The 11857-nt window shown below is 50.5% G+C and overlaps 2 protein-coding genes and 1 long non-coding RNA gene across 5 annotated transcripts in view; 1 reads left to right on the top strand and 2 right to left on the bottom strand.

Annotated features, from left to right (window-relative positions):
* LOC103658918 overlaps window positions 1-2511 on the top strand; it is a 4292-nt gene extending 1781 nt beyond the window's left edge. The window contains exon 3 of the long non-coding RNA XR_567340.2: window positions 2376-2511. This is a non-coding gene — a long non-coding RNA (uncharacterized LOC103658918). The remainder of the gene's footprint in view (window positions 1-2375) is intronic.
* Window positions 2512-2848: 337 nt separating this feature from the next.
* HOXA2 (homeobox A2) lies at window positions 2849-5806 on the bottom strand. The gene is made up of 2 exons (XM_040644165.1): window positions 4708-5806; window positions 2849-4061 (listed from the first exon to the last, which is right to left on the bottom strand). The coding sequence occupies exons 1-2, from the start codon at window positions 5090-5092 to the stop codon at window positions 3322-3324; spliced, it is 1125 nt and encodes a 374-aa protein (XP_040500099.1). The 5' UTR covers window positions 5093-5806; the 3' UTR covers window positions 2849-3321.
* A 3148-nt stretch (window positions 5807-8954) lies between these two features.
* HOXA3 (homeobox A3) overlaps window positions 8955-11857 on the bottom strand; it is a 45812-nt gene continuing 42909 nt past the window's right edge. For all 3 annotated transcript variants that reach the window (XM_040644157.1, XM_040644158.1, XM_040644159.1), the window contains one exon: window positions 8955-11463. In XM_040644157.1, coding sequence (XP_040500091.1) covers window positions 10679-11463 — 785 coding nt within the window. In that variant the 3' untranslated portion in view covers window positions 8955-10678. The remainder of the gene's footprint in view (window positions 11464-11857) is intronic.

The following is an 11857-nucleotide window of genomic DNA, read 5'->3' as shown; positions in this document are numbered from 1 at the left end:
AGAGACACGTGCAAATGTGAGCGTCATCCCAGGCCAGGGGTCCTGTTCTCCATCACCCTCATCCTACCCTGATGCTGACGGGGTCGTTAATTGCTGTTTACTATTAGGTTTGGTGTCAACCCTTGGCTTGTAGAGAGAAAATGCCAAACTGAGACCGAGAATTGATGCATTCTTAGGTAAAAGAAATCAGAGATCATCCAAGAAGCTTTGCAGCCAATGCAGTATAGATTTTCCCTGACCCTATTTACCACATCGGAATCGGACAGATAAAATTTATCTGAGGCTGGGGTTCCCACTCCCCTCTAATTTCTCTCCCCAGTTAGAATAAGGAAGTTTTGCTTGAGGCAGGCACATTTCAGATGTGTGAGTCAACCTTTCAGGTTTCTGCATTCTGTTCTCCATATATAGAAGTCTCCCTCCCCCCAACCTGCCCCCTCCCCAAGAGGGGAAACTCTTGCAGACATTTGACTACGGATTCCCTCGGTAGCGAAGAAACATTCCCCCCCCCCAAAACATTTTCTTTTGAAATTCTATTTTTCTGTGACCTTTGACCCATCCCCAACCACGGTTAACAGAGCACAGACAGAAAAGGTCACTCCTGCCCCAATTTCAGCACCTGGGGACGTTCATCTTCGAGAAGGGAAAAGGAAAGGCGGCCCTCCTGGAGGCGGCTTCCGTGGGAGCTCCAGGCTTCCAACGATGGGGAGAGAAGGGGCTCCTGTCGGGGAGGAGGTAGGACGTGAGAGGGTCCGTGCTGGCATTGCGGACGATCTACTTTCCGAACCAAAGGACGTTCTTTCCCCTGGTCTCATTCCTGTCCCTTTGCTGGCTTCTTCAGCCCGGGTTTGTGCAACCCCCTTGGCCGCAGGGCTTGAGCCACAAAGACGCCCTGGGCCGCAGCCGCTCTCCTTCCTCTTGCAAGTTCTCAGCCCTTGCGCTCCACTCCTTCCACTTCTCTTCCTCCCTCCGGGCCTCATTCCAGAGCCAGCATGGGTGGGGGTGTTTTTCTTGGGACCACATGCATGCACTTGCACATAAGCCCTTGCAAGCACTCGGGCCGGCGACCGACCCACCTCCGCGCACTGCTCCGGGCTCCCGGCAGGCGGGACTCTCGCAGCCGAGCCTGCTCCGCCCCGGCTGGCCGCCCAGAGCTCGGCTCTCCCGGTGCTGCTTACAAAGGCAGTCTCCTCTGGCCTCGAGCCCGTAAGGCTTCCGTAGCTCGGTTCTTTCCCCACCCCCACGAAATCCTGGGGCTCATTCCGCCTTGTAGAAGACCCTGGTTTTCTGAGCGTGTAGGCCAGCGCCCCACGACCCGAGCTAAAGTCTCTTTTAATGCCCTGGGAGAGTGGGCGAAAGGAGAGCTTGGTCACTCTTTAGATGATGGCCTGCAAGCGGCTTGCTGGGCTCAAAGCGCCTCTTTCAGGGCTCTTCTACTGGAAAGGGAAGGAGCAAGGAGGAGACAAAACGCCGCCGAGGCCCGGAGCTGTTCATGGCATCCGCGGCTCAGCCAAGCTGTTGTTTTAAAAGAGCAATAAAAATGAATTATGACTAAACGCCTTCTAACTTAATGCTTTCGGACGGGGATCCCCGGCAAATACGTAAGAGGATTTTTATTTGTGCATGTGTTCCTGCAATTGATCTCTTTGATGACATTCTCATTCATAGAAAGCGTTTGATTTATGAGCGTAGGACGAATCGCAAACAGCAGCGGCTCAGCCCTGGCTGCGGCCGGGCCGCCCTGCTCAGCTCCACGCCTGGGGCTGGAGACCCACCGGGGTCCTCACAAGCCTCCAACGCTGCCAGGATTTAGGGGGCAGAAGGGTGGAGGAAGGCAGGGTGCAAACCCATGGAGAAAGATTGCAATTTCATTGTAACTTCCAAGCCTTAGCTGTTAAGAGCCGGGTTCCTAAATCAACCCGCCCCCCACACATGTTGCTTACACGCTGCGTTTTCTCACGGTAAGTAAGTAGCCATCACAGCAGAGCTCAGTAAGGGAAAAATCAGCATGGGGAGATGTAAGAAGGGGGAAAAAACCAGAACAACCCAGTAACGTGCCCTAGATCACATTTTATTGATATTTCATTTAAAGTGCTTTTTCTCTTTCTCTCTCTAGAAACTGGGTTAATTTATAACCTAGGGCGCAGAAACTCTCCATTTTAAATCTCAACTTGGTAACCTGACTTCACAGCTTTAATGATCCATTATTTGCCATGTAAACAGATTTAAGAATGAAATATTGATTTTTCTGACCCTGAAAAAAGAATCCTAGAATGATTGAACCAGAGGATTGGAAAGAAACCTTTCTGAAGTGCATTTTCCAGCTAGTAACCATTGTTTTGTTTTTTTGTTTTGTTTTGTTTTTCTCTACCTTTTAGGTCTGTTTGCCTGGACCCATCAACAGCTGGGAGGCTAATCAACCACACTGAAAATGTTTCCGGGATTGTGGGGGAGGGGTTGGAATGTAGATGTTTGAAACAAATGTGTATAAATAAATGAATTGTTGATAACTTAGTTATTGACCTGAAGACTGGTAGCTTGTTAAAGAAACTCCATGTTCCTCCTTCCTGGAGTTGGGGGTTTCTGTAGGCACTTTATTGCTCCACTTTCAAAAGCTTGGGCTTGGCCCAACTCAGAGGCTGCCCAATCCTGTTTCTAGTACCAATTTAAATCTATGGCTTGAACATCTACACTGAAAAACCAAATCCATTCCCTTTAAAAAGAAAGAAGGAAAGGGGGGGGAAGCACTTCTCAGAAGTCCTAACCATTTTCTGGCTCTCTTTTTTGTTGTTGTCTATTGAAGACTTTGAACACGCCCCCTTAATAAATATATTAAAATTGAAAAAGAAGATGAATTGTGACCAGAATTTTATTTACCAAGTTAGACTAAAAGAGGAAAAAGAAACCGTTATGAGCCTTGAGAAAGAGAGGGGAGAAAAAAATAAGAAAGCTACTTATAGCAAAGGAGAATTTATTCTACCAAAAATACTCATGACAATGCATCCTAATGTAATACAAAAATAAACAGAAAGTGAAGATACAATTATATGATCACTTTCTTGCAGGCCTCATATATTGCTTTCAGGAAATCACATAGAGGGTCGTTGGATTAGATTTAGAACAACTAAATAACTCCGAAATCATCTGTAAAAGATGGCTCTGAAACGGGATCAGGAGAATCACTAAACAGAAAATCTTCCACATTTAGAGGAGAGACAGGGTGGGTCAAGAAGAAAAGAAAATAAAAATCAGGAATAAAAGAAGGCCGAACCACCTGGTGAAAGGGGTTTTTGTTTTGTGATGCTTTGTTTTGCTTTAATGTTTTTAGTAATTCAGATGCTGCAAGTCGATTGTGGTGAGTGTGTCTGTAAAAAAGTCAAAGCTGTCAGCTGAAATATCTACGGGACTGTCGAGGGAACCTGGCAAACTGGGCGAGACTGCGTCTGAAAGCTGCAGGCAGGAATCTGCGGAAAAAACGTTAAAGTCCTGCAAAGAGGGGACCTCGAGGGCCTCGGGACTGTCATTGTTTAGGCCAGAGCCACAGTTCTGGCCCATTGTTGACAAGCAGTTAGAAACAGTGGGTGACTGGTGCTGAAAATGTTTCAGATTTTTCTCATTGCTGGTTAAAGGCGAAACTGGGAAACTTTGGGAGTCGCCATTGTGTCCATTGGGAGCCTGCTGCTGAGAGAGGGCATTTTGCTGAAAAGTGTAACCTTCCCTCTCCAGAAGGGCCCCGGAGACGCTGAGGGCTTGCTCAAAGAGCGACTTCTCCTCCTCGTCCTCCTCCACTTTCTCAGAGTCTTCGAGGCTTTTAAATTTCCCTTCGCTGTTTTGGTTCTCCTTGCACTGGGTCTGCCTCTTGTGCTTCATCCTCCGGTTCTGAAACCACACTTTCACTTGTCTCTCAGTCAAATCCAGCAGCGCCGCAATTTCCACCCTTCGGGGTCTGCAAAGGTACTTGTTGAAATGAAATTCTTTTTCCAGCTCTAAAAGCTGCGTGTTGGTGTAAGCAGTTCTCAGGCGCCGCGAGCCCCCGCCGCTGCCATCGGCGATTTCCAGGGATTCTGCGGAAAGGGAAACCAACAAGAGACACACGCACAGTTGGAGGTGGAGGGGTCCGAGCGGGGTTATTCCACTGGAGAATAAATATAGCAGAAAAGATCAACTGCAACAAAATGGCCGCCCCTGGATGCAGGAGAGCTATTGTGCTGCCTTTCCTGGGAGCCCAGCCCGGGGAGACCCCATCTCTTCCACCTCCATCCAATTCCTGCCTGTGGCTCCCCCCAACCTCTCCATCCGGGAGCAAACTTTATATTAGCCACACCACAATTTATAATTAATGCATCAGCTGCTTAGCTGAGCAAGAGCGATCTATCACTCTTCATTACTGTCAAAAAGCCAAACTCTAGGACAACTAGACAAGAGGAGGTCAGTTCCAACTCAAATAAATCATCCCACATTACACAAGTTAGGGAAAGTTTTCACCCCCCTCTTCTTAAAAATATATGTGTGTCTCATTGTGCAGCGCAGGATCCCTTTTCTCTCCATCAAACCCACTCCTGAGCCCACAGGGGAAGGGAAGGCAGCCAAGCATCTCTCCCTCTCTCCCCCTTCTCTCCCAGCCCACGCTCCCCTCCCCCATAACCGCTCCCCGGGCAGCCCAGGAGGGGAAAAGGGTCCCGGGACCTGGGGCCAAGTCTTTGGACTGACCTTTGTGGCTGAGGCAGGCAGGGCCGGTGGCGGCGGCGGCGGCGGCGGAGGCGGGCGGCAGCGCGGTTTTCTTGGCCGCCTTCTTCTCCTTCATCCAGGGGTACTCGGGCGGCTGCAGGGCGCCGGCGGGCACTGGGCTGCCCCGGCTGCCCGCGGGGCTCGGCTTGGGGCGGCCGCCAGCGCCGTGGCGAGGGTGACTGCCCGGGTTCAGGCTGGGAATGGTCTGCTCAAAAGGAGGAGGAATCAGTGTCGAGTGTGAAAGCGTCGAGGTCTTGATTGATGAACTTTGAAATGTATCAGCGACAGGGGGAAAAGATGTCAGGCACTCAGCGAGCGACGGCTGGCTATTGATAAAACCAATCTCTCGCTCAAATTCGTAATTCATGGCCTTCTCCTTGGAGCCCCCTCGGAGAAAAAGTTCCCTCTTCTGGAGGGGCTTTGGGGGGGCAAGGCCCAGGAAAAAGGCGAGAGCAGAGGAAAAAAAAATCTATCATAGAAGATCGCTGCTGGGGTGTTTTTTTTCTAATTCACTGATTACAGCCGTATGGGGACCGCGCTACTATTAAACTATTGAATTCATGGAGACAAGGTTGAAATTGGACCGAATTGGCTGTCACATGATTGCTTCTGCCCAATGACAATTTGGGCTTTAATCAAAAGAAGCCACTGTCTGTTTGATTGATCCAAAAAAGTCGGGAAGGAACGCCTCATTGGGGGCCAGCGAGGCTTTATTTACACTTTTTTCAGGGTAAAAATACATATATGTGGGTGTGGGTGGGGATGCCCGGGAGTGCGTGGGGGCGAGGGTGCCTGCCTGCCTCCTGATCGGCATAGATCGGGTGTGTGCGCCTGGGAGTGTGTGGAGTGTGAGTGTGTGCGAGCGTGAGCCCTGCTGCCGGGCCCGCCGGCGGCCGCCCTCTGCCTCCCCCGCACACTCCGCGCATTGTTTGGGACTGTCGGGAAGACGCCTCGCACCTCACAAATCATTTAAGCACCTCAGTCTGACGCCTGCAGTCATTAACAAAGTAATCCATTAATCTTCAAAGTTTTGACACCCGAGAGCCCCGCATCCCAGCCACATAAGTTCTGCTAAGGCAGGAGGAAGGAGCAGAGGGAGAGGGGAGAGGAGACAGGGAGAAGAAAGAGAGAGGGAAGGAGGGAGGGAGGGAGGGAGAGAGGGAGAGGGGGAGAGAGAGAGAGAGAGAAGGAGAAGGAGAGAGAGGAGACACAGAAAAGAGAGGATTCATTTTGGGGTCTTCCCTCTTTTATTTCCCTTTTCCTCCTCCACCGTTTCTAAAACCAGTTCCTGGATCTCAGAAGTGATCCTTGTTTTCCTTCCTCTCTGTCTTTCCCTCTTTTCCTCTTTCTCCCTCTTCTCCCCTCTCCCCTTCCCTCTCACTTCTATCTACCTCTCCTTCCCCAAACCCCTCCCGCATGCCCTCGCCCCCCCCCCAAAGCCCAGCTTGGAGTCCTCGCCCCCAGACCCGGACCCCAGCCCATTGTTAGCCGGCTTTTCCAAGGCTGCCTTGCATCTGGCTCCAGAGGGAAGCGGAAGACGGGAGGCGGCTCTTGAAGCTTCCCAACCTTCCTGTGCCATCAACTTTTCAAGAGTGGCTCGAGAAAGATAGATGCATGTGCCAAGCGAGACAACAACCCCAGGTCCATGTGTCCAAATCCCTGTAGCCAGGGCGGCGGCCAACCAAAGCAATGCCACCCCGAGCAGGCTCCTGCGGCTCCTGGCATTCTAGGTTTCATACCCATAGGGCTCGGGTGCGGTGAGTATTTCTGATTTCCAGGAAGTCTGTTGGAAGTTAGCAGCAGGGAGGGAGAAGGCGCTTGTTCCTCTCTCTTTTTTTCCCTTTTCTCTTCCTCTCCTTCTTCTCCTGGTCCTTGTCGCTCTGACTGGGGGCTTGTGGGTTCAGATGCAATGCGTGTTCCCTGGCAGCCCAAACTGCCTGCCGCACCTTTCCGCTCCTGGGCCACCAGGGATGTTTGCACTCAGGTTCTGCTGTGGGAAACAGCACCGCAGGTGAGAGAGGGCAACCTCAGGAGGAATTAGGAAGGTTCTCTTTTTCTCTGTTCACGCTCTCTTTTTTTCCAATTCGGAGACTTGAGACTGAGGACATCTTGGACTGTGCTGGAGGGTTCAAAAGATAACACCTTTAGGTACCAAACAATAACTTTTTAAAAATCCACCAAGCCAGAAAGAGGGGAGGAGGCTGAAAGAGAAATCTGAGGGTATCTCTTTTCCCTCAAACCCCGAGGAGGATGATTCGCTTTTGCTTCTTTTGAAATGGACCAAGTGATCAGACTCCCCCAGGCCGGCAGGCATCCATGGCAGGAAAATAAATCATTCTGATGGCCAGGGAGAGAGAGGTTGGTGAGGGAGAAAAAATCTACGTAGAAAACAAGAAAGGCCGACCACGGCACAAGGCTAGGACTCCATTTCTGAGGCCGGCATCAAAGGGGGCTTGGGTGGAAATTAGATATAAAGTGGCCTCCATCACTGCCTAGCCCAGAACATCGCCTTACAGATAGAGATGCTATTTTGGAAAATGCGAGGTTTTTCAGTTTTCTTGCTTTTATTCCAAACAAAGCTCTGAAGGAAGTCTGGGTGCGATCAATCTTGCTCACCAAAAGCCTTGACAGCTTCTGGCCCTTAAGAACACATTTCAGCTTCGAGCTCTTTCCAAGATCAAATGTGGCCGAGCAAAGAGGAGAGCAGGAAACGCAAGTAAACAAGGAAAACTAGTCTTTTTAAAGATATCTTTTGGGCAGCAGGAAGAGTTATAAGGCTGCTTTTAGGAAAGGTGCTTTTGCACATTCTGGGATAGTGGCTTTGGCATTTGTTTTTACCAGAAGTAATATTGAGGGGCTAAGGGGAGGGGGAGTTATGGAGAGGGAGCAGCGCTGCCCCCATATCGCTGAGGCTTTGTCAGGGGCTGCGTGGGTGAGAGCTTTCTGCTCGCCTCAGCGGCCTTAATTCAAATACCATCTGGAAGCAAACCCTTTTCTTTAACCATTCAACACTGAAATCTTCCCCAAATCTATTACTTTAACTCAGGAATATTTTAATGAGGACTTATTTTTAATATCTTTGAAGCTGGAGGTGAGATCAATTATTTTTTCTTTGAAACCTAAAATGAATGTTTTGACTGCCAAGATATGGGAAATCATATTGGAATCTCATTTAAAAATCTGTGCCCTGAGGGAAGGAGGATGCCTCCAAACCAGTCCCCTCTCAGCTAAACAGTAGGTTTTAGAAATGGGTTCAAATAGTGGTATCTCTGAAAGATTTTCCTCTGTGAATGGATAGCGCTTGTGCGCTCCTGTTTTCTCTCTCTCTCTCTCTCTCTCTCTCTCTCTCTCGCACTCTCTCCATTGTACCTTATCTTACCGGGTAATTTTATACACTTCTGTAAAATTTTTACTTATAGAAGACTTCTGTGGTTACTCAGCCTGCTCAGTAGATCTGAACAACCACAAGGGCGGAAGCTCCGGTCCTCACAAAGACTGGTTTTCCAGCCTCTGGATTTCTGAGGTGCGCCATATTTCGGCAGGGAGGTTGGGGTGGGGAGGGGAGCAAGTCTACTCCTTCCATAGCCCAAACTCTTTAAAAATAAAGAAATATATATGTGTATCAAGAGCCCCAGAACAGATGTGGGAGACGTATCTCAGGCTGTGAGATAAACACCCAGGTCTCTATAGCTGCCTGGCTTTGCACCTTATGAGCCTTTTTTCTTTTTCTTAAAATGTGAGAAGTTTCCCTAAAAGCAGCTCCTGGGGACCCAGGAGATACCCCCAAATGGCTCCAGTGCCTCTTTCTAAAGACCATCTGAGGGAGCTTCTCAGGGGAAAGATAGAGGCCATGATGATGGATATTTTGGATTGCAAACAAAATGGCGACATTTTTCACCTCCGTCTCTGAAAGATACAATCCAGGGAGAAGGAGGATTTATTTCTCACATCAGATGCTTCTGATCCCGAGACGCAGGTGGTTTCTCACTTCCAATTTAGAAAGGGGGTGTTGATAGGGATACAGTTTCTGAGGTTTTCACTTTCTGAATTCGGTTCCTTCTCCAAGCAATTCTTTAATATGAAAATAAAAATATTTCCCTTTCCTGTGCCTGCTTTTGCGTCTGCCAGCCAGTCAGTAGGCAGCCCTATCTTAAATCCAGGAGTCGAAATGTAATGCTTAGCTCCTGCAGCATCAAATGAAAGAAGTACTTATAAAATTGCATTTTTATTAGAAAGATACCAATCTCCTTTCTCTCTCCTCCTCCCCCTGGGGCCATAAAAGGACAGTGAGGAGGGATGAAGGAGAGGAAATAAATCCAGGGGATGCCAAATCCTAAATTCCAGGATGAAGATGAAGCTGGGACTCAAGCAGTCCAGGGAAGGGCTCCCGGGAGGCTCCTGGGAGGTCAGCCTTTCTTTTGCTGGAGACCTGGGTAAAGCTCTGTCTCCTTCGAGCTCTCAGTGGGGATTTTAGGAGTGATTCTTTCCTCCTGGAGCGATGAGACCGAAAAGCATCCACAGACAGTCCGGTTGGTCCAGAAAATGCTCGGCATCCTCCGCGCGGCTGACGATTCCCAGGGTTTAAAGCCTTGGCCGGTCCGCTTTGACCAGGAGGAACGTCTTGGAGAAGACAGCCCTGCCTTACTCCCCAGCGGGGCCTCTCGGGCACCTGTGCGTCCCCGCCGCGCTTCGGGCTGGCGGCCTTTTGTTTCTCCCGCACTCAGCAGTCCGCAGCCCCTGCGCCAGCGCAGGCCCCTCCGTGGCAGCTGGGAATCAGGCAGCCCAGCGGGCTGGCGCTCGGCGTTTCCAGAGCTGCCCGCCTCCGGGAGCTCTCGCAGCCTTCGCAAGAATTCGCCGTGCTCCCAGGCGAGCCGCCGGGCCAGGCCCCCACTCCGGAGCTGGAAGGCTTGCCGCGGCCTGCTCAGCTAGTTCGCCTCTGCCTGAATTTCACGCAGACCCCCATCTTCGGCCAAAGAACCCCTTCTGAACACGGATATTATTCAGAATAAAAACTTTATTTATTTATTTTTTTGTTTAGTTTCTCAGAATGTGAGCAGCAAGGAATGTAGAACTCTCAAAACAAATCTAGCATTTTCCACGTTTACAGATTGTTTTTTTTGTTTTTTTTGTTTTTTGTTTTTTTCAGTTTCGCCGGATGTTAAAACCTAAATCACTGTTTTCAAAAGCTGGATCCTCTCTGGTATTATTGCATCATTACCGTTTTTATAAAGGAATTATATTTCCCTTTCAAATAAAAAATTTTTCTATGTACGCCAATACATTATTGAACAAAAGGCCCAAGAAACCTTCTGAACAATCAGGGTACAGAATTTCTTTAATATAAATACGAACGGATGGGGATAAATAATATTTAAAACTTAGATTATTCAATGCTTGCAAAAAAAATATAAATAAATCTGACTGTTCACCAGCATACACACACGGAAAGACGTACACTTAGTCATCCTTGCACAGGGAGCCCCTGTTTCAAAGCGCCTTTGATTTTTTTTTTTCTCGCTCTTAACAAGAAGTGCAATTAAAAAAAAAAACCCTAAAAATTAAAAAAAAAAAAGTAATTGCTTCCCCTCGGGAGCCATAATGTACGAACAAATTCACATTGAAGAACTCGGCTAGAAAATTTGTTCATATACCCTGTTTCTGATCAAAGAGTAGAGAAGGTAAAGGATGCAGGGCCAGTGGCCGAGCGAGGGGTGGGAGGAGATAAACATAGCTACTGATACTGACAGCCATTCCAGCAACCAAGATTGCTACGTCACATAAACTATAAAAACGCCTTACCAAAGAAAACAAAACGGGGTGGGGGGAAGGTAGAGGGGGCAGAGGAGAAAAAAGGGAGGGCAGGAAGAACCTTAAAACAACAACAAAAAAGTAAACGTAGAAGAAAGGTGGGGGCAGCGGGGGTCTCTCCTGGCGCGCAGCCCCGAGCCCACCATCACAGGTGGGTGAGCTTGGGGGCTTCCTGAATTCTTCCCTGAGAAGGATGGTGGGCGGTAAGGTCCGTGTAGGTGGGGTGCGGCTCCCCTGGCCCGGGCCCGTGATGGTGGCCGCTGCCCAGCGGCCCAGCACCCCCGTAGTCCATGTGGGGGAGGTGAGTTAGGCCAAAGAGGGCAGGCCCAGAGTTGCTCATGGGCTCCACATAGCTGCCCCCCACGAAGACGGGGCTTCCCTGTAAGTGTGGGGTCCCATAGCTGCCGTTGCCCTGCAGGCCATGCGCGTGTGGGTCATAGTCGGGCGTACCCCCCGCCCCCGCCGCGGTGTAGCGCTTCTGTGGGGGCGGTGGGGGCGCGCAGCTTGGCAGGGGTGCGGGGTAGGAGGCGGGGGGCAGCCCATAGGCGCCCTGGGGAGGCTTGGAGAAAGGCGGGGGCGACTGGGGCTCATATGGGACGCTGTTGACCAGCGAATGCATAGAGTTCAGATAGCCGCCCGCGCCCGGGGGCACGGGGCTGCGACTTGGGGACTGACCCCCTGATGACGTCAGCATGCCCTTGCCCTTCTGATCCTTCTTGTACTTCATGCGGCGATTCTGGAACCAGATCTTGATCTGGCGCTCGGTGAGGTTCAGCAGGTTGGCCATCTCCACCCGGCGCGGCCGGCACAGGTAGCGGTTGAAGTGGAATTCCTTCTCCAGCTCCACCAGCTGCGCGCTCGTGTAGGCGGTGCGCGCCCGTTTGGACGACGCCTGCCCAGGCGGGCTCTTGTCGCCAGCGCAGCTCTCCCCTGCGAGGACAGAGGAGAGAGCAAAGGACAGAGGAAGAGAGCCATCAGGGGCTGCCCCAAGCCCCGCCTAGCCCCTGACCCCGCCAGGCCCCTCCTTGCTCCAGGCCCCAAGATCCCTCTGTCAGGGCCCAGAAAAGGGGATGAGGAACTAGGTGCTGCCCTCTGTCCTGGTGGGGAAACGGTGCCAGCAGCTGGGTAGCTAGCCCCTCATTCAGTCAAGTTGCAAGTCATAAGCTTCCCTAAGCGCAGAGAGGTTAAGAACAGAAAAGCAGAACCCCAGTTTGCCTTCCTGGTCTGTATTTCTGTCCTGGAGCTCTTCACTTTCTGAATCATTTCATCCTTCAGGCCTATCAGACTACAAGCTCCCTGTGGGCAGGTCTCCCATCTTCATTCC

Source organism: Ursus maritimus, unplaced genomic scaffold (assembly GCF_017311325.1).
Source record: "Ursus maritimus isolate PB19 unplaced genomic scaffold, ASM1731132v1 scaffold_3, whole genome shotgun sequence".
NCBI classification, from domain to species: Eukaryota; Metazoa; Chordata; class Mammalia; order Carnivora; family Ursidae; genus Ursus; species Ursus maritimus.
The sequence above is the reverse complement of the archived record's forward strand: the minus strand, read 5'-3'. Positions and strand labels throughout refer to the sequence as shown.

Bases quoted from the DNA above. Each gene is read 5' to 3' on its own strand.
- HOXA2 (XM_040644165.1), bottom strand. From the start codon at position 5,092: ATGAATTACGAATTTGAGCGAGAGATTGGTTTTATCAATAGCCAGCCG. The intron at 4,062-4,707 runs GTCAGTCCAAAG...CCCTTTCCGCAG, and splicing joins TGCCTGCCTCAGCCACAAAG to AATCCCTGGAAATCGCCGAT.